Source organism: Equus quagga, chromosome 8 (genome assembly GCF_021613505.1).
Source record: "Equus quagga isolate Etosha38 chromosome 8, UCLA_HA_Equagga_1.0, whole genome shotgun sequence".
NCBI classification, from domain to species: domain Eukaryota; kingdom Metazoa; phylum Chordata; class Mammalia; order Perissodactyla; family Equidae; genus Equus; species Equus quagga.
Genome location: NC_060274.1, coordinates 90613525 through 90638006, shown reverse-complemented (window position 1 = coordinate 90638006; position 24482 = coordinate 90613525). Strand labels below are relative to the sequence as shown.

Here is a 24482-nt window from a genome sequence, read left to right as displayed (position 1 = left end):
TAGACACTTCGCGCATAGTTTTGTGTGTTCTGGAGCTTAATAAACTTCAAAATCCACTTAAGTATTTGTGGAAAGATAGGCTGATGTTTACCTGCAGGGCCTAGTTTTGAGATCATAAAGGCAGACTACATTTGGTTAGATGAACTTCGTACAAGTTTTTATAATGCATTAGGTTCCACTTGGCTTTGTCAGTGATTGAAAATCTGTTTGTAGGCTAAGTAAAACTGCGTGGTTCCATTTGCCCTGTGGGGCATGCCCTGTTTTAGCATTTTTGCTACAGTCCAGTTCTTTGGACTTGTGGCCAGCAGATTTTTTGTTGTTTATTCTAAATGACATGGAATCTGACCAGTCTTTTGAAGCTGTTATATAAAGCTTATTTTAAGATTAAAATAATTTATTCTTGCTGTTTATTTTCCCTTGTTAGAAGAAAACATTTCTACTGCTTCTCTGTTTTTTTAATGGGCGTTCACTTTTTATTTAAATGTGCTAAGATTGTACTAAACACTATTAAAAAGGTCAGCTATTGTTTTTATTCCTGTTTTGGCAGTCATTTTGTGGCATTTTTGGTGGAAATTGCAATTGGTTGAACAGGGCTTTCCCTCCTTTAAAATTTATGATAATTGTAAACATGCTATTTGCTTTTTTCCACTTTAGTGCTGAAAGAGATGGCTGAGATTTATTTACCAATATTCTTTAATTTGAAGTCCTACCCTAAGCCCTGCCAGTTGGGAAAGAGATTTTGATCAAAATGAATGCTCTCTTATTTCCGTGGAAGGCAGTTTGGAAGCATCAGCAACTCCACAGATTGAGAATTGACATTGCTTGGCCTGTGGCCCTGTAATCTTTATTTTAACCTAATTCCAGCTTGAGGAGATAAAACCTATACTTGAGTTGCTTGAGACTTCTAAATAGCACCAGCAGTCCTGGCTGGCTTGTACTTCAAGTGCTACCATTTGAGAGAATGCTCTCAACAAATGCCAAAGGTACTGTTTAAACTGCTGTAATCCAATAAAGGAGATTCATCAGAACAAGGCCTCCATAAAATATGCTTTAATTCCTATTTGGCAGCTGAGTGAATTATAACTTGATGTCTTACATCCTTGCCTTCCTCAGCTGTAAAGCTAAAGCAGCAGCTTCAGGGCTGGTCTCAGGACTCAGAAATGTGCTATACAAAGGGACCGGGATGGCCGAATAGCCCGTGAGTCTCTGGCCTCCACCCTGGAGGCCTTGCCACCCGCTAGCTAACAGTCTTCCAAGTTTCACAATCTGGGTCCTTTTAAGACAGGCAGTCTGTGTGATTGTTGGAGAGTGACTGTGGTCCTCTTTAGTGTGCAGGTTGGCAGAACAATGCTAAAGCTTCCAGGCACAGATAAGTCTACCACAGTGGAATCAAGGCACTGCTCAGCCTCTGGTCATTCCCAGTTGGTTGCCCTATCAATGTCAAGGAGTTCCAGGACTGTTTATCCTGGTCCAGGCAGTAGGTTCCTCAGGAGGCACTCAGGCCCTTGAGGTGGTTTATGGCCTCTAGCATGGGCTAGAGGACTTGAATATAATTCCTGGTGGAACCTGCTGAACCCTGCTCAGCCTGTTGCTGAGCTGGTAGCCCTCAGCTCCCTCAGCCTTTTGGGTATGTTTAAATTTGACAGAAACTTGTCTGTTTTCTGTGGCTGTGGAAAGAGTGTAGTGCTTCATGGGTGCTGAAGAAGGGGTCTGGGATAAGAGAATGCTGAAAGCTGTCTAGGATCAGGTGCATCCTCACCAGTAGGCCACCTCACCTTGGTGGCACTCATGAGCAGTAAACTGGCAGCCAGTGCACTTTCAGCCCTACTTCCTGGTGGCTGACCATTTCTAGGATACCTGCATATCAAATCCACGTGGCTTTAGACCCAGCACATTGTTGAACAAGATTGGAGAAGTGAGAGATGAGAAGGGTCTTTGGGGTGGTAGGAGGAATCCTTGAACTATTTTCATTATTTCCAACAGTCAAAAGAAAAGTATACATTTATGTGATAGAACCAGTGGACAGCTTAAGTGACTGGTTTTCGTCCCCTGGTTGGTATCATATCTCAGCGTAGGTCCTGACTAGCTCTTGCTAACTGGAAGCTCTGATTGGTAGAGTGATATTTAATAACATTGGCAAAATAAGTCAACTTTTGGCCAGATAAGATGAAGTTGAATTGCTTTCTTTTTTTTTGTGAGGAAGATTGTTGCTTAGCTAACATCTGTGCCAATCTTCCTCTACTTTATGTGGGATGCCACCACAGCGTGGCTTGACATGCAGTGTTGGGTCCATGCCCAGGATCCGAACCAGTGAACCCCAGGCTGCTGAAACAGAGGCACGAACTTAAACCACTATGCCACCGGGCTGGCCCCTGAATTATTTTCTTATTTGTTAGTGAAACTGGAGCAATGGGGATCATTAGTGGTTGGTAAATGGGGGGCTTTTGTGTTAAAGAAGGAAGGCTTTGGGGTGTTGGGTAGAGACTCTGGGCTGAGGCTACCCTCTGGCTGTCAGGAAAGAGAAGTTAAAGGAGGGTCTGCAAAAGTAGTTAACAGCAGGCTTAAGAATGCTCTCCTTAGGAAGGCCTGCTTGCAAGATTAACCCCAGCCTGGCATCTGAGAACTTAGCTGGTAAAGGGTTTCCCACACCGAAATAAAACTTTCCCTAAATGTTGAGTAACTTGCTGTGCCTAAACTCTGCAAACAGTATGTATTATGTTGAATGCTTGTTTTCCTTTTGGGAGTCTGAAAGTTTAGAATGTGCTAGGCATAGGAATGCTTATGTGACCAGCCCTCAGTAAAAGCCTTGGGCGCTGAGTCTGTAACAGATTTCATTGGTAAACAACTCTTTACACATTCTTACAGCTCGGTTGCTGGAGAAGTTAACTGCATCCTGTCTGACTTCATTGGGAGAGGACTCTTGGAGGCTTGCTTCTGGTTTCCTCCAGACTTTACTGGATAGAAGAAATGGGGAGTGACGGGCTTAAGTTGATCTCTTAAAGAAATTTATATTCGTATTTTACAAAAAGAAGGAGGAAAAAAAGCTGTGCTCTCCAAATAAAACACCCCTGTGGGCTGTATTACTGTCAGTTTGAGATTCCTAATCAGTTATAAGGTCTGGCTTCTTAGAGCTTTGTAAAGGGCCACTGTGTTGCACAGTTCCAGAGGGTGCCATTCACAAATTGAGCCGAGGCCCTGCATTTATACAGTATGGTTAATATTTACCATAAGGATGGCGTTCTTTTTTTGGTATCATACTACTTCTCTAACACTCTTTAATTGTATGATATTTACATAGAAGATCAAGTAAATTAAATTTATGCTAAGTTAGAAATTTTGCATTGAGCTGAAGAGGAATGAACCAAAAAAGCATACTTATTTTCCATATACTTTTATTATTATGAAATTGTTGACACTGCCTTTTTTTCAGGACCCTTACTCCGTTATTCCATTAAAATTGCTTTGAAATGTAAGGACAAAGTCACATGAACCATCCATATGTGAAAAATTACAACTAGCATGGATAGTGTGCTTAATATTTGCTCATTACTCTTTATGCTGAGTACTTTACACCTATTGATATCTTTAGTCCCACACATGAGGTACAATCCTAGTAGTGTTACCAGTTGAAAAAACTGATCTAGAGCAGTGAAGTAACTCTCCTGAGGTCACATATATAGTCAGTTGCAGAACTAGAGTCTATCCCAATTACTCTTCTGTCTTCCACACGATGGTATGTTGGCAAACTAGCTCTCAGTTTCCCTGGTGTAAATATAAATACTTCCACTGACCAGTTTCAAGCAATATAACATCAACTGACTTGCAAATTAATAAAAATTCATTCAGCTGTCACAAGCCAGTATGTCCAGGCTCCAGCAGACCACTGTTTCACAGAATGGTTTTAACCTGGCTTTTCTAACTGTAATGCTGCCCTGTGCATCTGAAGGACACCAGATCAAAAGATCCTCTCATTTTGCTGGCAAGGATTCATGCCTTTGGTAGAAACTGATCATAGGGACTTGGAGGATTTTTTTTTTGCTCTCTATCATACACCTACGAAATATGATTAATAGTGACTGTGTTTTGAAAGCTTTGAGACAAGAGTACTGTCTCCCTGTTAAAGTACCCACCCTCATCTTTCAGTTACAGCTTCAATCTCAACTCATAGTACAGTGTTAATTAGTACATTAGGAAGAATGGCGAGGTCAAAACCGGGCTCTTAGCCTATAAACTGAGTAAATATGTGAAAGAAACAAATACAAGGGCTCCCCTAAAAGGCTATCCACAACATTATCAGTGGCTAATTTCTCTCTTAATGCCCCTCTGACTCTGCCAGGGAACAAAGCAGAAACATTCCTTCCGTTACTGTTCCCATAATATACACCTTTTCCCTGTTTACCACTGTCCTCCCTATTGCTTTTCACCTGTTTCCTTTCCATTTCAGGTGGACTATGCACAATCCAAAATTGATGAGAGGGTTGAAATAAAATTATTGAAGTATCTTCAAATGAAACAAAATAATTGAAAATAGCTTTTGAAAATTCCTTCTGCAATGAAGTAGTGTATCTAGTGTTTTCCCATTCCTAAGACTTTATATTTTTCAAAATAATTATTTGCAAATATAGTCAGTTTTTGATTACTCATATTAGTAGAAAGAAACATGTATATGGATTAGCTAAAATGGAAAGATTATTCCCTGCTTCCTTCCTATTGAATAGTTCTCATCAGGGCAGCCACCTTGGTAATTTACTAGCGTCAGTAGTAAGTAGTAAATGCGGTAATAGGAAAAGCCACAAACAATGGCACAAAATGGAAATTGTAGAGGGAAGTGATGTTTAAAATCAAACATGTAGGTGAGGGGTCAGCCCATGGCCCAGTGGTTAAGTTCATGCGCTCTGCTTCAGCGGCCCAGGGTTCGCAGGTTCAGATCCTGGGTGCGGACCTGCATACTGCTCATCAAGCCATGCTCTGGCAGCATCCCACATAGAAGAACTAGAATGACCTACAACTAAATATACAACTATGTACTGGGGCTTTGGGGAGGAAAAAAAAGAAAAAAAGAGGAAGATTGGCAACATGTTAACTCAGGGCAAATCTTTCTCACCAAAAAAAGAAAAAAAAAACAGTTTCTTAAAAAAACCAAAAACAAAAACATGTAGGTGAAAATAAACCACTGAACTGACTTATAAAGAAGAAAGCTTTTTGAACGTTTCATTTGGTTCCAGGCATCTTGCATCGTAACCTCTGGGAGAAAAGATACACTTAGGAAAGATGAAAGATTAAGTATTGAAGAATGTTAGTATAGATGAAGAACAGACAGCAAAGACTTGTAGTTACTAGAAGAAATGTACATATATTTGCAAAAAAATTAATCTCAAAAATATACAATAAAATATCTTTCTCGTCTTTCCGTCTTAGCTTACCAAAGCATTCCATAAAGATGTAGTTGTTAATATTTACAATATCTTGAGACATAACCCTCTCACCCAATATCAAAATAGATTTTACTGTTTATAAGAATTACTATCATAAAGGTTTGTTAGACATTTAAATGTAGCTAAGAAATTGGGGAATTACCTTCTTTTAAAAATATTCTTTGATTTGTGATTGATTTGTAGGGATCTTGCTCTATAGGAGAGAGATGGACTCGATCTCTGAAGTATCCCTTGCACACAATGGTGCAAAATGAATATTGATATTTTTATTTTTGCCCCCGTACTACATGCTCGTGTAAATATCACACAGTATCTGCTTCATTTTCCTTGTGTTTATATTGAAGGAAATAGACTACATGATCCTTGAGAGCCCTTTCTAGGACCACATACATCTGTCAGGTTTCTGACCCAGAAATACTGTGGCTAATCAAATCAAGACATGTCACATTATATTTCGTGTCACATTATATATCCAGTTGTGTCATTTATTTTGTAAAAACATTTAGCTCTTCTTATGCACTGTACAGTAATCACGGAAAAGCTGAGTCCCACCAGCTGTAACTGAAAATTCTTTTACTTCAGATAACAGTGCTTTATTAATGCAACATAATTAGCAATAATTTGGTTTGTTAAAATTAATTTTCCAAATAAGTGAAATTTGTTTCTCTAAGCACAAAAACCTAATTAAAAAATTAACCATTTCAGTACAGTTCTTTCTACAATGTATACTCAACTTGACAACTCAGGAGAATGCTTTTCAGACTTTTCTAAGAAGGTAACCTAATAGCAGAGATATAAATAGAATTACCAAGGAATTCAGGGTGGGAGCAAATCTGTGTTTTATCTTAAATTCATGTGAATTTTACATTATTCTTCATAATGTATCTTTATTCTAATATAGAAAAATGTGAATTGCTTATCTTGAAGTAAAATTGACTTTCAAAGTAAGCATGGAGCATCTCCCCGCAACTCTCTGGCAACCTATTCTTCCACAATGTGAAAAACGGAACCCTAGTACTAACCAAAAGCAGCTGTTTACGTGAACAGCTCACTCTCAGGTTACTCTCAGTAATCTCAGATTACACATTAACATTATTTATTTGTAAAATTAGCCCATCACTGAAAGTCCTGTAGCATCTTGATGGGAAAGCTTAGACGAGGTACCTTCGGGGAAGGAGAGTTGAATAGTCATCAAGGAAAGACACTACATACCTCAGAGCAAGCAAGGGTTCTGCCTGGTGGGAGACTGAGAGTACAAAGTCATAATTTTATGTAATGTAAGCGCATTGTCTTAAAATAATAAAACATTAAGAGTGACATATTATTGATGTCTTATAGAAAGATACGTCCATGAATGAAACAGTATAGAACAGTATAGTTGCAGTGGGGATTGAGAAGGAAAGCTGCAAGAAACAGTTCATTTTTTTAAGGGTGTTTGATGTCTCTCAAAAAGCCATTTGCATCGCCACCATGTTATTTAAGAGTTAGGATATTACTTGATATTAATATATTCTACATCTACTTAACTGAAAAAACTGTTCTGCTTGTGTAATTATAGTGTCCTAAAATTTTATTATTTAAAGTTAATCCAAGTTAATGGTTCCATGCTATCAAGAGTAACTTGGTAGAGTTATTGTAAAATCTCCAGGATATTTAAAGTGGAGAAAAGGAGAGGACTCTGCCAGCAACATTTTTTCCTGCACTAAAACAACATAACATACAACATTCTTTGGCATAGCATTGCCTTTTGATTTATAGAGTTCAGATACTCAAAGTAAGTACCTCGATGGACCAACTTCATTATGTTAGGAAATAAATTCTCATTTTCAACTTCCTAATTAGCAGGCTTTCTATGGTTAGGGTATCTCAGGGGTCACAAACTCACAAGCTTATAGGATCTGAGCAGGGATCATAAATGATTGCAGGGAGCTGGCTGGGCACTGTAGCAAACTGGAAACTAGACAGCAGGTATTTAACTTGAGCTACAATTTGGGTCTAGTGTTATCATCTTTAGGATTTTCAAGAGAAAGTGGATACCTGAATTTTATATGAAGTCTTCCAATTTGTAAATGTTGACAGCTAATTCAGTTAAACAGAGCCTGTCCAGACCAGTGAAAACCTGTTTGTGGGCCACATTCATCCCTTGGGTTGCCAGTTTGCCACCTCTGATTCACCAGATCTGTTACGTATAAACTGTTTGGGACCAATGAGTAGCATAACCTAAAGACTTTTAAATGTGGTCCTTGGAGAACAATGTCTTGCTTTTAGAATTTATAGTATAAATGGAATAGGTAATTCACTGTTAGGTAAAATGCACGCATAATACATAAAATCACATTGTGCTCTAAAGCAAGATGAGTGTTCATCTTCCTTTTTGATGAAAACAACTTTATTGGAAGTCAGATGCCTTCACTGATAGCAGGATGTCTTGACATAAAATTTCTTTAAGGCTAAGTTTTAATTGTACTGACATTGAAGGTATTTTATCTTGGTAGACTCAAGTTGTCCAAACAATAAAGGGGAGGAAAAAGCAAGCCCTCTTTAAATTATACCTCTCCCTATGTGACACGAATTTCTGATTAGCAAATACAAAACTTTCACAGATACCTTAAAGCTACACGACTTTTTAGAACATTATTTTGAGTTTAGTACGTTCCACGGTAGTTTTATGTATTAGACTGGAGAATTGGGATCATTTCTTAACCTAATAGCAAGGAAGATTTTCTTACAGTCAGAGATGGAAACACCCCAATCAGATTGTATGTCTTTGGAAGAAGGTATGACCTTGATGACTCATTGAAACAACACTTTGTTGATTCCCTTTGAAAAGTTGTCCAATGTGCATTCTCAGGTTCTTTTCTTAACAAGGTCTTTCTTTCCTACAAAATAGCTTGAATATCTGCTTCTTCCTTGTGGGTGGTAAAAGAAGCGTCTGCAGTACTAAGCTGTTTATAAGTATCTTATCCTAGTAGCAGTTACCCTCTTGTTTTCCCACTCACCATTGTATGCTTCCACACTACCCCCAAACCTGATAACACAAACACATAGATGGGGAGAAGCTGCTGGGAGGAGAAGGCTGTAGGTGACGTCGTTCTTTGTCCTGTTGCGTTCTTTCACTTGTTCCTTCACTGAAGGCAGACTCAGTGGCTCATATCTATTTATTTCCTGGGTTCTGTATATGTAGAACATAATTTTTTGAAATATTTTTGTTCTTTTTATTATAATCTGGTCATAGTCTGCAGACTGTTTTATAGAAAACTGAATATTGGCAGGAGTATTTTTGCTTCAGTTTCCCCTGCTCTCCACACTGCCATCACTGTCTTTCTAAGGTACAAATCTGATCATGTCTCTTCTTTTCCTGAAGAACTTCAGGGCTGCTCATAATTCAGGATAAAGTCCAAAATCTTTAGCATGGCCCACAGGCCTTTCATCTTTTATGATTTGGCTCATGCTTAGATTTCCAAAGTCAACTCTATACTCCTGCCAGCATCTTTTGCAAATTGTCTATCATAGCATTTATCACATTGTTATTATCCTTAAGTTTCTTTTTTTTGTCTTCACCACTAGACTGACCTCTCTGATAAAAGTGTATTTTATTTATTTCAGCTATTCCCAGAGTTAGCACAGTTCCTGCCACAGGATAACTATTCCCAGAGTCTAGCACAGTTCCTGTCCAGCCCAGGAACTCTGTATTTCACTTTCTTTGCTTTGTATATGCTTTTGACAGTATCATTCCCTTTTGCCTGGAATGCCCTCTATTTCCTTTAGTCCCTCACTTCGATTTACCTTTCTCTGTGATCTCACAATACTTTATTCATACCTCCATCAGAGTATTATTAAATTATGTCTGTTTATATGTCATCTCTGCTGGTCTAATGGTCGGACAGGGTATTAGATTCTAAGATGTAAAAACGAACAAAAGTTAACAGTGATTGGCACAAAGAAGATGACCATAAAGATAAGTGAATGAATGAATGAATGGTACTTACTGATGGTATGCTAGAAATTTAGTGAAACACTCTACAAATGATGGATCCAAATTTGTGTCCCAAGGGTCAAGTTCAGCCCACATATATGTTTTTTTGGGTCAGCACAGTGTTTTTTTTAAAACACTGGTCTATAAAGATACACTTCTGTTGCCTTTCCCAGATATCTTATACTGAGTAGCTTTACACAGGAGTTACTGCTTGTAGCTAAAGCGATTTGAGTGACTGCTTCTCTAGTGGCCCATCAGATTTTGGCTATAGTACCTTAAATGGAGGCCTAATGACCTGATTCAGTAATCCAAATCTCTGTGTACCTAGTTTTCTACCAAGAAGCAATAGCCACTGTTAAAAAATTCATTCAGTATTTGGAATTTTGCTTTTCAATTTGAGAATCTCAAAGTACCTGTGTGTGCATATATATGTGTGTGTGTGTGTGTATGTGTGTGTACACCTCATGCTTATCGGAAGTAAGCATTTTCAAACTGTTCTGAGGAATACTGCATGAGAAAGCAGGCCATATAATTTGCAAAAGACAAAATATTATATTCTTCCCTGAGATTCAGTACACATGGTATCATAATAAAGGCTTGGAAGAGTCTTGTTTAACTTCATTTAATCCAATATTTTCCAAACTCATTTGGCCATGGAACCTTTTTTAAAATGATATCTTGTCAACTACTTTTTCACAAGATACAGTTTGGAAAACACTGCCTTAAAGAAAAAGACTATGTGATCTCTTAGGGATTATTCAGTATTTTCCGGGGGAGGAGTTCTAGATGTTAGAATTTACAAAAAAGGGGAAGAATGAAGGGAGAGTTGGGATTGGATGGAGGTAAAACCAATTACCTTAAGTTCTAAAATTAAAACCTTCTGCTAAAACTTAAATACCGTATACAGTCATATGGGAAATAGATTACAAAACACATTCGCAGTCTCTCTCTTCGCCTCCCTCCTATTTTTCCTCTGTCTCTGTCTAATTTTGTCCTCACAACAAATTACCTGTGAGGTAAGTAAGGCAAAGATTTTCATCTCCATTTTGCCAGTGAAGAAACTAAACCTGAGAAAGGTAAAATGACATACCTAAGATCACACAGTAAATGGTAGGGCACCAACATAAAACCAGATCTTCTGACTTATAGTCTTTCTGCAATATCACCCCGACTCATATTGTATTAGTGTCTCTAGTGTATAGTTTTTCATTCAATGAAAACTGCAGTTGAGAAGGGAGATAGTTTTTTAGCACATGACTGTTGAAGTAGCTCATGATTGATGGTAAGATTTCCAAATTATTAAACAACAGAATCAGCAAGCAAACCAAAAGCAGATTGTTTAACTGAAGGTTGAGATATTTCAGGAAGTTTGTTATATCATCCAAGACAATGCTGAATGTTTTATTTAGAGATTTTTCATTTTCTGGATTATGGTTTAAATGTTACATTGTGCTATTTGATTACTATTCCTTTTTTTTTTTTTCTTTAAAGATTTTATTTTTTTCCTTTTTTACCCAAAGCCCCCCGGTACATAGTTGTATATTCTTTGTTGTGGGTCCTTCTAGTTGTGGCATGTGGGACGCTGCCTCAGCGTGGTTTGATGAGCAGTGTTTCTGTTCTGTTTTGTGTAGCATTATAAATAACATCGAGATCAGGGGAAAGAGAGGACCCTTCATGCTGAACAGTTGCTCATTTTGCATTTATTTCCTCTTTGCTCTAGGTTTGAGCTCTCTGAAAATCAGTTTGTTTCAATGCCTGAGATATACAAAGCTTTAAAATATTATCCTCTTATAAAGAGGAATGATTCAGAAATAATTGATTTCTGAGCAATGTATTGATGCATAAATTAGCAAGAAATATATTTTGGGGCCCAATATTTTAAGAAAGGCAACAGTGTTTTTGGTGGCCTATTTTGACTCTTTTTTTTTTAAAGATTTAATTTTTTCCTTTTTCTCCCCAAAGCCCCCCGGTACATAGTTGTATATTCTTCGTTGTGGGTTCTTCTAGTTGTGGTATGTGGGACGCTGCCTCAGCGTGGTTTGATGAGCAGTGCCACGTCCGCACCCAGGATTCGAACCAACGAAACACTGGGCCGCCTGCAGCAGAGCCCGAGAACTTAAGCACCTCAACTCATTTTTAACAAGAAATATTATCCCACCTGGTACTGTTTTTGTGGAACTCAAGAATAGATTCTCTCACACCATTTTCTAACATGGTGATGGAGGAGCTGGCCAAGTAATTAAGATGGACACCAAGGAAAGGTGCAAAATTAGATTCATGCAGACTAGGGGACTGAAACCTGGACAATAAGGATAGATGTGTATGTATTAAGATGTTTTGGTTCCAGGAGTTTTAAAACTGATTAATGAAACTATGTAATGTCTCATTGCTTACTATTTATATTTGCTATTCTTAGAGTTGGAAGGAAACAGCAAATATATTTGATGTCTACGGATAAATCAGGGCTAGATTTCTGTACGGGTGAGGGAAATGGCTGCTTACTCTGTGAGGAGACCTCAAGAATGTTAGTTATACCAACTTTTTTCCTACCAGCCTAAAAATCTCTAGAAAATATTTGTCTGAATTTTTAAGAGATTTTAAAATTTTTCTTGTGTTCCCTTCTTAAATACAAATACGCCAGAGAAGGGATATCAGTGACTAGTGGGCAAGTGGGAGAAGGTAACTAGATGATGAATAGAAAGGCTGGGGGGTTCCAAAGTAGAGGTCACTTAAACATTATGTTTTTCCAGGTATAAAAGTAGTACATGTTCAGTATAAAAACTTATAAAATTATGGAGAAAGGGATAAAAATCCCGTAATTCTATTGCCCACAGGTAACCGCTATTAACATTTTAGTGAGTTTTCCTTGTCCCATGCCTAATGTTGTTCATAATTGAGGTTAGTGTACTTTTGTTTACATATCTGTATTTTCTCATGTCATTAAAAACTGTCAGCATTTCTTTTTTGTCAGCTTTATTTTCACTGACTGTACATATTTCATATAACGGGTATACAGTAAGTTGATTAAGTTAAATCTTTAGGTTGTTTCACCTGGGTTTTTAAATTTCATAGAAATAGTTTTGTTAGTAGACCACTCACTCCAGGGTGACTTCCTTGCCTAGAGCCTGTTGGAAAGGAGGCTGGTCAGTGAGCTGTGCACTGGAGGCACCTGCTATGATAGGCCTGCCCCAGCATTCCAGTCAAGGGAGGAGGACCACAACTGAACCAGTTCCATAGGAATTGTTTGTTCCTTTCTCCAAGCCCTCAACATACTGAAGAGAAAGAGAGGCCCAGAAAACAGGGGAGGGATGAGATTGGATATGTGATTGAAGTTTTAATTTGGATTAAATTGACTTGAAGTGACTTTTTTTAATACTTGAAACTTAGTGGTAGGCTAAAGAATCTCGTTGAGATATTTGAACATAGGAAAGGAATATTCTGGATGGCAAATTGAAAGTAATGATTCGAGAAAAATAATTAAGCTGCTTCTTGTTTGAACCCCCACCAAATAATATTGGGAGATGTAGCTTTCTGATAAACTTAAATGATAATGTTATTGGAGAAGAGAGTTTTGACATGCAATTTACTGCCTCTAAAAGTATTACCCATGTAGAGGTGTGTGAAAGCTTGATTCTCCAAGTGGTGTAGACATTGATTCTCCTAACTCTCTGGGGAGCAGATGAACTCTCTTTTTTCGTTTTTTTTAAAAAAAATAACTTTTAGAGGGCTGGCTCAGTGGCATACTGGTTAAGTTTGCATGCTCCTCTTCAGCGGCCTGGGCTTTGTGGGTTTGGATCCCGGGCACAGACCTATGCACCACTTATCAAGCCATGCTGAGGCAGGCGTACCACGTGTAAAACAGAGGAAGATGGGCACAGATGTTAGCTCAGGGCCAATCTTCCTCAGCAAAAAGAGGAGGATTGGTGGTGGATGTTAGCTCAGGGCTAATCATCTTCAAAATAAATAATAGGGAGAGATGTCAGCATCATGACGGAGTGAACTTGCCCGGGACTCTCTCCCCTCCAACATACAACGAAAAGGGACACTCATACTCCAACAGAGGACATCCTAACACAACACAAAAACGTTGGAGAGACATGCAGCCATACGACGGAGGGCAGAGAGACTGAAACCCCCTCGGAGGAGCTGGAGCGGGGTAAGAGAGAACTTTGCTTCCTCCCCTAAAGACTGCAATCACTGACCACAGGAGGATCTGTGAGGGAAGGAAAAGGGGAGGGGATGTTTGTTCACAGGAACATCAAAAACCACCAAGGACCTGTGCAGCCTAGAGGGAAGACCTCTACCAGGGTTAGAGCTTTTGCAGGGGGTGACCTCATCAAGCCAACACACCAAGAGACTAGATAGCGAGAGTAGAACGAGAAAGCCCAGAGAGCATGCAGGAGAAAGCATCCCTCTCTCCACCTGCCCCGTGCCTGCTCCACTGCCTGGGACCTTGGCTGAAGGAGGGTTCAGAACACGCAGCGCTTGACCCCCACCTAGTGGAAATGGGCGTTACTACAACCAAATAATATCAGGATGTGTAAGATCTGACCCACCTCCTCTAGGAATATCAAACATTGTGTCAAATCTCCAGATCAGAGAAAAACCGACAAGTACTCAGAATTCAGTCCTGAGGACACAGAAATATGTAATCTAAATGACAATGAATTCAAAATAGCTATCATCAAAAAACTCAGTGAGGTAAAAAAGAATGTAAAGAAACAATTCAACGAGTTCAGGAACTACTTCACAAAAGGGATTGAAACTATAAAGAAGAATCAATCAGAATATTAGAGATGAAAGACAAAATGGAAGAGGTAAAACAACATATGAATTCCCTGAACTCTTGAGTAGACATCATAGAGGAGCGTATCAGCATAATCAAAGATAGACATGTTGAAATGCTCCAGACACAGGAGGAGAGAGAACTAAGACTAAAAAGAAATGAAGAAAGTCTCCAAGAGATATCCGACTCACTTATGAAATGCTACATAAGAATTATTGGTATTCAAGAAGGAGAAGAGGAGAATGGAGCAGAAAGCTTGTTCAAAGAAATAATAGCAGAGAACTTCCCAAACCTAGGGAAAGAGGGAAATCTGTGTGGAAGAGGCTTCTAGATCTCCTAGATATGTCAATATAAAAAGATCTACTGCAAGGCATATAGTAGTAAAACTGGCAAAAATGAATGACAAAGAATACTGAGGGCAGGAAGCAGAAGAAAATAAACTACAAAGGAACCCTTATCAAGCTTTCAGCAGATTGCTCTGAAGAAACCTTACAAGCTGGGAGAGAATGGCATGACTTATTCAAATATTTAAAAGAAAATTTCAGCCAAGAATATCCAGAAAAAATATTCTTTAGATATGAGGGAGAAATAAAAACCTTCCCAGACAGACAAAAGCTAAAGGACTTCATAGCCACGAGACCCACCCCCCCCACACACACACATACACACAAGAAATCCTCAAGAAGCCCCTCATACCTGAAAAGAGAAAGGGGTCACAAACCACAAAGTAAGGAGATAAATAGGTAGACAGAATCAGAATAGGATAGCAAATACTCAATAAAACATTAAGCTAAAGGGAAGGAAAACACCAAAAACAAAGATAATCCTGTTATTTTAACCACAAAGTCACAACACAAAATGGAATAAAATGTGAGAAAAACAACTTAGGAGGGGAGGAGGAAAGGGACTGAATCAGTTTAGACTAAGGAAATAAGAGGCCATCAGAAAATGGAATATCTTACACATGAGTTTCTGAATACAAACCTCAGGGTAACTACTAAACACAAAAGCAGAACAGAGACACAAATAATAAATAAAGAGAAAACAAAGAAACATCATAAAAAACTACACAATTCAATGGGTAGATCAAAACACACAGGACGAGAAACAAAGGAAATGCAGGAAAACAGGAAAATGAGTGATAAAATGACAGCATTAAGCCCTCATACATCAATAATCACCCTAAATGTAAATGGATTGAATTCTCCAATAAAAAGACACAGAGTGGCAAGATGATTAAAGAACAAGACCCAACAATATGCTGCTTCCAGGAAACACATCTCAGCTCCAATGACAAACACAGGCTCAGAGTGAAGGGATGGAAGATGATACTTCAAGCTAATGGCAAATGAAAGAAAGCAGATGTCGCAATACTTGTATCAGACAAAGTAGACTTCAAGATAAGACAGGTAAAGAGAGACAAAGAGGGGCAGTATGTAATGATCAAAGGGACACTCCATCAAGAAGAAATAACACTTATGAATATCTATGCACCCAACACAGGAGCACCAAAGTTCATAAAGCAACTATTAACAAACCTAAAAGAAGATATTAATAACACAGTAATAGTAGGGGACCTCAACACCCCACTCACATCAAAGGATAGATCATCCAGACAGAAAATCAACAAGGAAATGGTGGAATTAAATGAAAAGCTAAACCAGTTGGACTTAATAGACATATTATGAACACTCCATCCAAAAACAGCAGAATACACATTCTTCTCAAGTGCACATGGAACATTCTCAAGGATAGACCATATGTTGGGAAACGAGGCAACCTTCAGTAAATTTAAGAAAATTGAAATAATAACAAACATCTTTTCCAATCACAATGCAGGAAATTAACTACAAGAAAAAAGCTGAGAAAGGGACAAAGATGTGGAGACTAAACAACATGCTATTGAATAAGCAATGGATCATTGAAGAAATTAAAGGAGAAATCAAAAAATATCTGGAGACAAATGAAAATGAAAACATACCATACCAACTCATATGGGATGCAGCAAAAGCCATATTGAGGGAAATTCATTGCAATACTGACACACCTTAAACAAGAAGAGTCCCAGATAGGCAATCTCAGATCACATCTAGCTGAATTAGAAAGAGAAGGATAAACAAAGCCCAAAGTCAGCAGAAGGAGAGAAATAATAAAAATCAGAGCAGAAATAAATGCTATTGAAATGAAAAAGGCAGTAGAAAGGATCAGTGAAACAAAGAGCTAGTTCTTTGAGAAGATAAATAAAATTGACACACCCCTAGCCAGACTTACAAAGAAAAAAAGAGAGAAAGCTCAGATAAACAAAATTAGAAATGAAAGAGGAGAACTAACAACAGACACCACGGAAATACAATGGATTATAAGAGACTACTACAAAAAACTATATGCCAACAAAGTGGATAATCTAGAGGAAATGGATAAATTCTTAGACTCTTAGAACCTCCCACAGCTGAATCAAGAAGAAGCAGATAGGGGCCAGCCCCATGGTCAAGTGGTTAAATTCACGTGCTCTGCTTTGGCGGCCCAAGGTTTCGCTGGTTTGGATCCTGGGTGTGGACATGGCACCACTCATCAAGCCATGCTGAGGCAGCGTCCCACATGCCACAACTAGAAGGATCCACAACTGAAAAATACACAGCAATGTACTGGGGGGCTTTGGGGAGAAAATGGAAAAATAAAATCTTTAAAAAAAAAAAAAAGAAGAAACAGATGGTCTGAATAGACCAATCACAAGGAAAGAGATTGAAACAGTAATCAAAGAATAAAACCCCAGGACCAGACAGCTTCCCTGGGGAATTCTACAAAACTTTCAGAGAGGATTTAATACTTATCCTTCTCAAGCTATTCCACAAAATTAGTGAAGATGGAATACTTCCTAACACATTCTGCAAGGCAAACATCACTCTGATACCAAAGCCTGACAAGGACAACACAGAAAAGGAAAACTACAGGCCAATATTGCTGATGAACAGAGATGCAAAAATCCTCAACAAAATTTTGGCAGTCCGACTTCAGCAATACATCAAAAGCATCATACATCATGGTTCAAGTCGGATTTATACCAGGGACACAGAGGTGGTTCAACATCCGCAAATCAGTCAGTGTGATATACCACATCAACGAAGTGAGGAATAAAAACCACATGATCATCTCAATAGATGCAGAGAAAGCATTTGACAAGATCCAACAGCCATTTATGATAAAAGCTCTTTTAACAAAATGGAGATAGAAGGAAATTACCTCAACATAATAAGGCCATGTATGACAAACCCACAGCCAACATCATACTCAATGGGCAAAAACTGAACACCATTCCCGTGAGAACAGGAACAAGATAAGGATGCCCACTATCACCACTCTTATTCAATCTAGTACTGGAGGTTTTGGCCAGAGCAATTAGGCAAGAGAAAGGAAAAAAATGAATCCAAATAGGGAGTGAAGAATTGAAACTCTTGCTGTTTGCAGACAACATGCTCTTATATATAGAAAACCCAAAAGAATCCATTGGAAAATTAATAGAAATAATTAACAACTACAGTAAACTTGCAGGGTACACAATCAACTTACAAAAATCAGTTGCTTTTCTGTACTCTAATAACGAACTTACAGAAAGAGAACTCAAGAATACTATTCCATTTACAATCACAACTAGAAGAATAAAGTACCTAGGGATAAATTTAACCAAGGAGGTGAAGGACTTACACAATGAAAACTATAAGACAGTACTGAAAGAAATTGATAATGACATAAAGAGATGGAAAGAGATTCCATGTACCTGGATTGGAAGAATAAACATAGTTAAAATGTCCATATTACCCAAAGCAATCTACAGATTGAATGCAATCCCAATCAGAATCCTAATGACATTCTTCATAGAAATAGAACAAAGAATTCTAAAATTCATGTGGGGCAACCAAAGACCCCGAATTGCTAAGGCAATCTTGAGAAAAAAAGAACAAAGCTGGAGGTATCACAATCCCTGACTTCAAAATGTACTACAAAGCCATAGTGATCAAAACGCCATGGTACTGGTACAAAAACAGGCGCACAGATCAATGGAACAGAATTGAAAGCCCAGAAATAAAACCACACATATACGGACAGCTAATCTTCGACAAACGTGCCGAGAACGTACAATGGAGAAAAGATAGTGTGTTCAATAAATGGTGTTGGGAAAACTGGACAGCCATGTGCAAAAGAATGAAGGTAGACCATTATCTCATGCCATACACAAAAATAAACTCAAAATGGATCAAAGACTTAAAGATAACTCCTGAAACCATAAAACTCCTGGAAGATAATATAGATAGTAAACTCTTTGACATCGAACTGAAAAAGACCTTTTCAAATACCCTGTCTTCTCAGACAAGGGAAACAAAAGAAAAAATAAACAAGTGGGAGTTCATCAGACTGAAGAGCTTCTGCAAGGCAAAAGAAACTAGAATCAAAACAAAGTGACAACCCACCAATTGGGAGAAAATATTTGTAAATCGTATATCTGACAAGGGGTTAATCTCCATAATATATAAGGATCTCACACAACTGAACAATGAAAAAAAAAAAAACAAACAGCCCGATCAAAAACTGGGCAGAGGATATGAACAGACATTTTTCCAAAGACTATATACAGGTGGCCAATAAACACATGAGAAGATATTCAGTATCACTAATCATCAGGGAAATGCAAATCAAAACTACACTAAGATACCACCTTACACCTGTTAAAATGACTGTAATCACTAACACTAAAAATAAATGTTGGAGAGGGTGTGGAGAAAAGGGAACCCTCATACACTGCTGGTGGGAGTGCAACTGGTGCAGCCACTATGGAAAACAGTATGGAGATTCCTCAAAAAACTAAATATAGAACCACCATATGACCCATCTATCCCACTACTGGGTATCTATGCAAACGACTTGAAATCAACAATCCGGAGTAACATATGCAGCCCTATGTTCATTGCAGCACTATTCACAATAGCCAAGACACGGACACAATCCAAGTGCCCATGAAACGATGATTGGATAAAGAAGATGTGGTGTGTATATATACAATGGAATACTACTCAGCCAGAAAAAAATGACAAATTCATCCCATTTGCAACAGCATGAAAGGACCTGGAGGGAATTATGCTAAGCAGAATAAGCCAGACTGAGAAAGACAAACACCAGATGATTTCAGTCCTGTGAAATATGAACAAACATATGGACTAAGAAAACAGTTCAGTGGTTACCAGGGGAAGGGGGGTGAGCACAGGGGGTGAAGGGGAGCACTTATGTGGTGACAGTCAAGAAATAACGTACAACTGAAATCTCACATTGATGTAAACTATTATGAACTCGTTAAAAAAATAAAAATAAAAACTAGGGGGTAGAGGAAATGGGCAGATGTAGATCAAAGGGTACAAACTTTCAGTTATAAAGCTGAGTAAGTTTTGGGGCTCTAATGTACAACAGGATGATTACAGTTAATAATACTGTGTTGTATACTTGAAATTTGCTGGGATCTTGGATATTCTCACCACACAAAAAAATGGTAATTATGTGAGGTGATGAATATGTTAATTAACTTAATTTTGGTAATCCTTTCACAATGTATACATTTATTAAACCATCACACTGTGCACCTTAAACACATTGTACAACTTAAATATATACAATTTTTGTCAATCATACCTCAATAAAGCTGGGAAAAAATGACTTTTTCCTTTTGAGCATAACACTAATATATGCATGTGGTAAAGAATTTTAAAACTTCTGAAAAGTACAAATAATAAACATCAGTGCAACCCATCACACCTTCCCAAACATGAGCATCAGCCTTTGGTTATATCCTTCTAGGCTTCCTTGTGGCTTTTTAAATTGCTTGTTGCCTTTTTCCTTTTCCAAAATTGAGATCATACTCATAAAATTTTTGTGGCCTGCAGCTGAGATGTTACATAAGGAAGCAGAAGTTCTTCTAACACAAAAATATTCACTGAGAAGTGATCACTCAGTATTCCTGATTTCTCTCTTGAAGCTGGAATTTATTCACTCCTCCAACCACTGTCTCTGTGTCTATGCTGGGGGCTATTATAATGGAGATAGATTAGAAAGTTATTCTTTGAGGTCAGTGAAGGATACTGGAGATCTGTGTGATCACTGACAAATCTATGTTGAACCAGTTGAAAAACTGATGAAGAAAAAAATCAGTAGAGATGACAACAGGATAGGCATTTCAAAGAGTGACGATTGAACATGACATAATATTAAGCTTTGGGAAATCTCGATGTAGCTTCCAGGTAGTGTTGCCACTATCATGGTGTCATGTAAGTCAAGATGAAATGAAGGACTGTGCTATTGTATATCATTTTGATGGAAAAATTACATTCCCTCTCTCCCTACCAAAACTCCACTATTTTTATTCACTCTGATGAATCTAATAATTCATAGGCATAAACGTTGCCTAAATGTTGTTAAACTACCAAAGTTAGTTTTAATCTTACATTTATAGGGTACTTTTTCAATATATATTTCCAATTAAATCTTTGTTTCTTATGAATGCTTATTATGAATATGAATTCTTAATACCTTCTATTAGTACCATTTATTGGTGATAACAAAGAATGCCTGTATTTAAGTTTGTCTTAATTCTCTACACTGTTTTGTATTTGCTATAATAAATGGTAACCAGATAACGACATTTCCCTACTGAGTAAGCATATGCTAGAAAAGCTAATTTTATCCAAAATTAAGTGCATACTTTTAGAAATCTATAAACACAAGCTATAATAAAAAATTTCTTTAACCTTCCTTCCCCTCTGGTAACCACCAGTCTATTCTCTGTATCAATGTGTGTGTTGTTTTTATCTTCCACTTATGAATGAAATCATATGGTATTTGGCTTTTTCCATCTGACTTATTTCACTTAGCATAATTCCCTCTGTGTTGTCAAAAATGGGAAGATTTCATCTTCTTTATGGCTGAATTGTATTCCATTGTATGTATATACCACCTCTTCTTTATCCATTCATCCATTGATGGGCACTTAGGTTATTTCCAAGTCTTGGCTATTATGAATAATGCTGCAGTGAAGATAGACGTGCATATATATTTTCAAATTAGTGTTTTCATGTTCTTTGGATAAATACCCAGAAATGGAAGAGCTGGATCATATGGTAGTTCTATTCTTAATTTTTTGAGGAACCACCATACTGTTTTCGAAAGTAGCTGCACCAGTTTACATTCCCACCAGCAGTGTACGCGGGTTCCCTTTTCTCCACATCCTCTCCAACATTTATTTCTTGTCTTTTTAATAATAGCCATTCTGACACGTGTGAGGTGATATCTATTTGTAGTTTTGATTTGCATTTCCCTGATAATTAGTGATGTTAAACATCTTTGCGTGTGCCTGTTGGCCATCTGTATATCTCCTTTGGAAAAGTATCTGTTCAGATCCTCTGTTTTTTAATTGGGCTGTTTTTTTGTTATTGAGTTGTATGAGTTCTTTGTATATTTTTCATATTAATCCCTTCTCAGATATATGATTTGCAAATATCTTCTCCCAATTGTTAGGTTGTCTTTTCGTTCTGTTGATGGTTTCCTTTGCTGTGCAGAAGCTTTTTGGTTTCATATAGTCCCATTTGTTTATTTTTTTCTTTTGTTTCCCTTTCCTGGGGAGACATGATATTCAAAAATATATTGCTAAGACCAACATTGAAGAGCATATTGCCTATGTTTTCTTCTAGGAGTTTTATGGTTTCAGGTCTTACATTCAAAACTATTAGAAATAATAAATGAATACAGTAAAGTAGGGTACAATATCAACATAACAAAATTCAGTTGTATTTCTATACACAAACAATGAAATAGCAGAAAGAGAAATCAAGAACACAGTCCCATTTACAATCACAACAAAAAGAATAAAATACCTAGGAATAAACTTAACCAAAGCGGTGAAAGACCTGTACACTGAAAAGTATAAAACATTGTTGAAAGAAAGTGAAAAGACACAAAGATATGGAAAGATATTCCATGCTCATGGAATGAAAGAATGAACATAGTTAAAATGTCCGTACTTCCTAAAGCAATCTACAGATTCAGTACAATCCCTACCAAAGTCCCAGTGACATTTTCATGGAAATAGAACAAAGAATCTTCAAATTTTTATGGAACCACAAAAGACCCCGAATAACCCAAGCAATCCTGAGAAAACAGAACAAAGCTGGAGGTATCACACTCCCTGATTTCAAAATAGACTACAAAGCTATAGTAATCTGTTTGATATCTTGGTAACTAGTGACCATTAGACTGATGTATGTAAAACAGCTTTGCTAATCGGCTAACTGGGTTTTTAATTATGTACTAATTTATTCTTTTAATTATCCTAGTTGTCTTATAAATAAATTAGCTTCTGGTGTATTTATGCTATATTCTCATTCTCTGAGAGCCTTCTCACTTTTTGCTGTGCACATGAATCACCTGGGGATCTTGTTAAAATGCAGATTCTGATTCAGTAGGCATGGGGCAAAATTCTGCATCTGAAACCAGCTCCCATGCATGCCAATGCTGCCTGCTTTGGCCACTATGAATAGCAAGGCTTTCAATAACAGTTTTGGGAACAGAGGCCAGGCAAAGCCTATTGCAGCTATTTCTTGTTATGGTGACTTTATGCCTAGTTTATTAGTAATATGTATTTTTCCAGTGGGGATCTATATGTTAAGCTATAACTTGGAGTGTGTGAGCGTTTCGGTAGTTTTTGTGTTGGGCATGTTATCTACAATGGTGATATTTATAAAGAATGATAACGTTGATCACAATGATGTAATAATTGATATGTATTGACTGCTTATTATATCTCAGGCACTGTGCTTTACAAAGGTTGACTAAATTTTCTCAACAAAACTGTGAAGTAGACATTGTTATTCCCATTTACAAATGAGGAGGCTTAGTAACAGGTTTAGTGACTTGCCCGTGGTCACACACCAGAAGGTGGCAGAGCCAGAACGTCGACTCAGGTAGTCTGACTTTAGAGCTTGTACTTTTAATCTCTGTACTAGGCTGACAACAGTCCAGAAACTATAGACTTCATATAAGATGTATCTGAATTTTCTAGCTTCTTTCACAATTCATATAAGATATATTTGAACTTTCTAGCTTCTTTCCCAAAAGACCTTTGAAGAGCTTTTTTCTTCCTTATATTTTCCTATCTTGTGGCTTTCCCATAGACATTAATGATCTGTGATTCATTACCAGTTTTTTTTAGCCTTCCTTTCTGCATATTTATGCATAAATTTGTGACAAATGAAAAGTAGATAGTACCCTGCCCTGAATGAAAGATAAAAGTGTTTTTAGTAATGTTAAGACTGTATTTTCTGCCAAATAGTAGCCCAGGAAAACATCAGATTTTTATAGGATTGTCACAGAAGAGTTGATTATTTTGTGTGTTCTTAAAAATTGTGGGTCTTTTTTCTTTATCCATTTGGTAATTATAATCTAGTGACTAGTCTGGAGACATATATTCCACTCTGAGTTCTGCTGCCAAACTACCAAAGGGTCTTAGAGAAGCAAAGGAGCCTCTCTGCCTTAGCTCCCAGCCCGTCGGTGTTGACAATATATGCAGTACTTGAGCCCCTTTAGCCTTTAGCACATTAAGGAGAAACGAACACAGGGAAAGAGTATTTGTAAGTACACAGGTGTTTGTAAAAATCTGTGAAAATGAGTGAAAGCTGTTTAGGATTAGAAAGATGTGGTACCTCAGTTGCAGTTTAATTTGGAAATCAATAAACACAGGTCATGATAAATAAGAATATAACTGGCTTATTACTCATCTGAAAGTAATAGGAGGCTATTTACTTTCATTATCTCTGTTTCTTTTATAGTCCATCAATATTATGGAACTGACTTTACAGAAATATGGAAGTTATGAAAAATTTGAACAGGCCACTGGTGGTAGCCTGCTATCTAAAACTCGAATCTGGAGCCATGTTAGGAAGTACATGATGAAAGAAGGCTGCATGGGTGAGGTATGCATCCTGAGTGAATACGAGGAGTTGACTGCTGGCATTTTAACTCTCAGTCAATGCCATGTCGTTTTTCCCGACCCTCTTTTACTTGTTAAATTAGTCATCCAGATTTCTCACTAAATACTGTAAGTCTAAGTTTCTGTTGCATTGAATTATTGTGTTCACTTTCTGTTTTTCTTCTTTTCTTAGTACCGTTTCTGTGTAGTTTGTGGCATTATGTGAATTGTTTTATGAAAATTATCAGTGAAGAGATTAGCCCCAGTTGACCTCTCTTAATAGCC

The 24482-nt window shown here is 37.6% G+C and overlaps 1 protein-coding gene across 5 annotated transcripts in view; it reads left to right on the top strand.

Annotated features, from left to right (window-relative positions):
* MATCAP2 (microtubule associated tyrosine carboxypeptidase 2) overlaps positions 1-24482 on the top strand; it is a 61465-nt gene that overhangs the window by 19178 nt on the left and 17805 nt on the right. For 4 of the 5 annotated variants that reach the window (XM_046669823.1, XM_046669825.1, XM_046669821.1 and 1 more), the window contains exon 3: positions 24058-24201. The exons of the other annotated variant lie outside the window; for it this stretch is intronic. In XM_046669823.1, coding sequence (XP_046525779.1) covers positions 24058-24201 — 144 coding nt within the window. The remainder of the gene's footprint in view (positions 1-24057; positions 24202-24482) is intronic. 5 annotated transcript variants of the gene reach the window in all.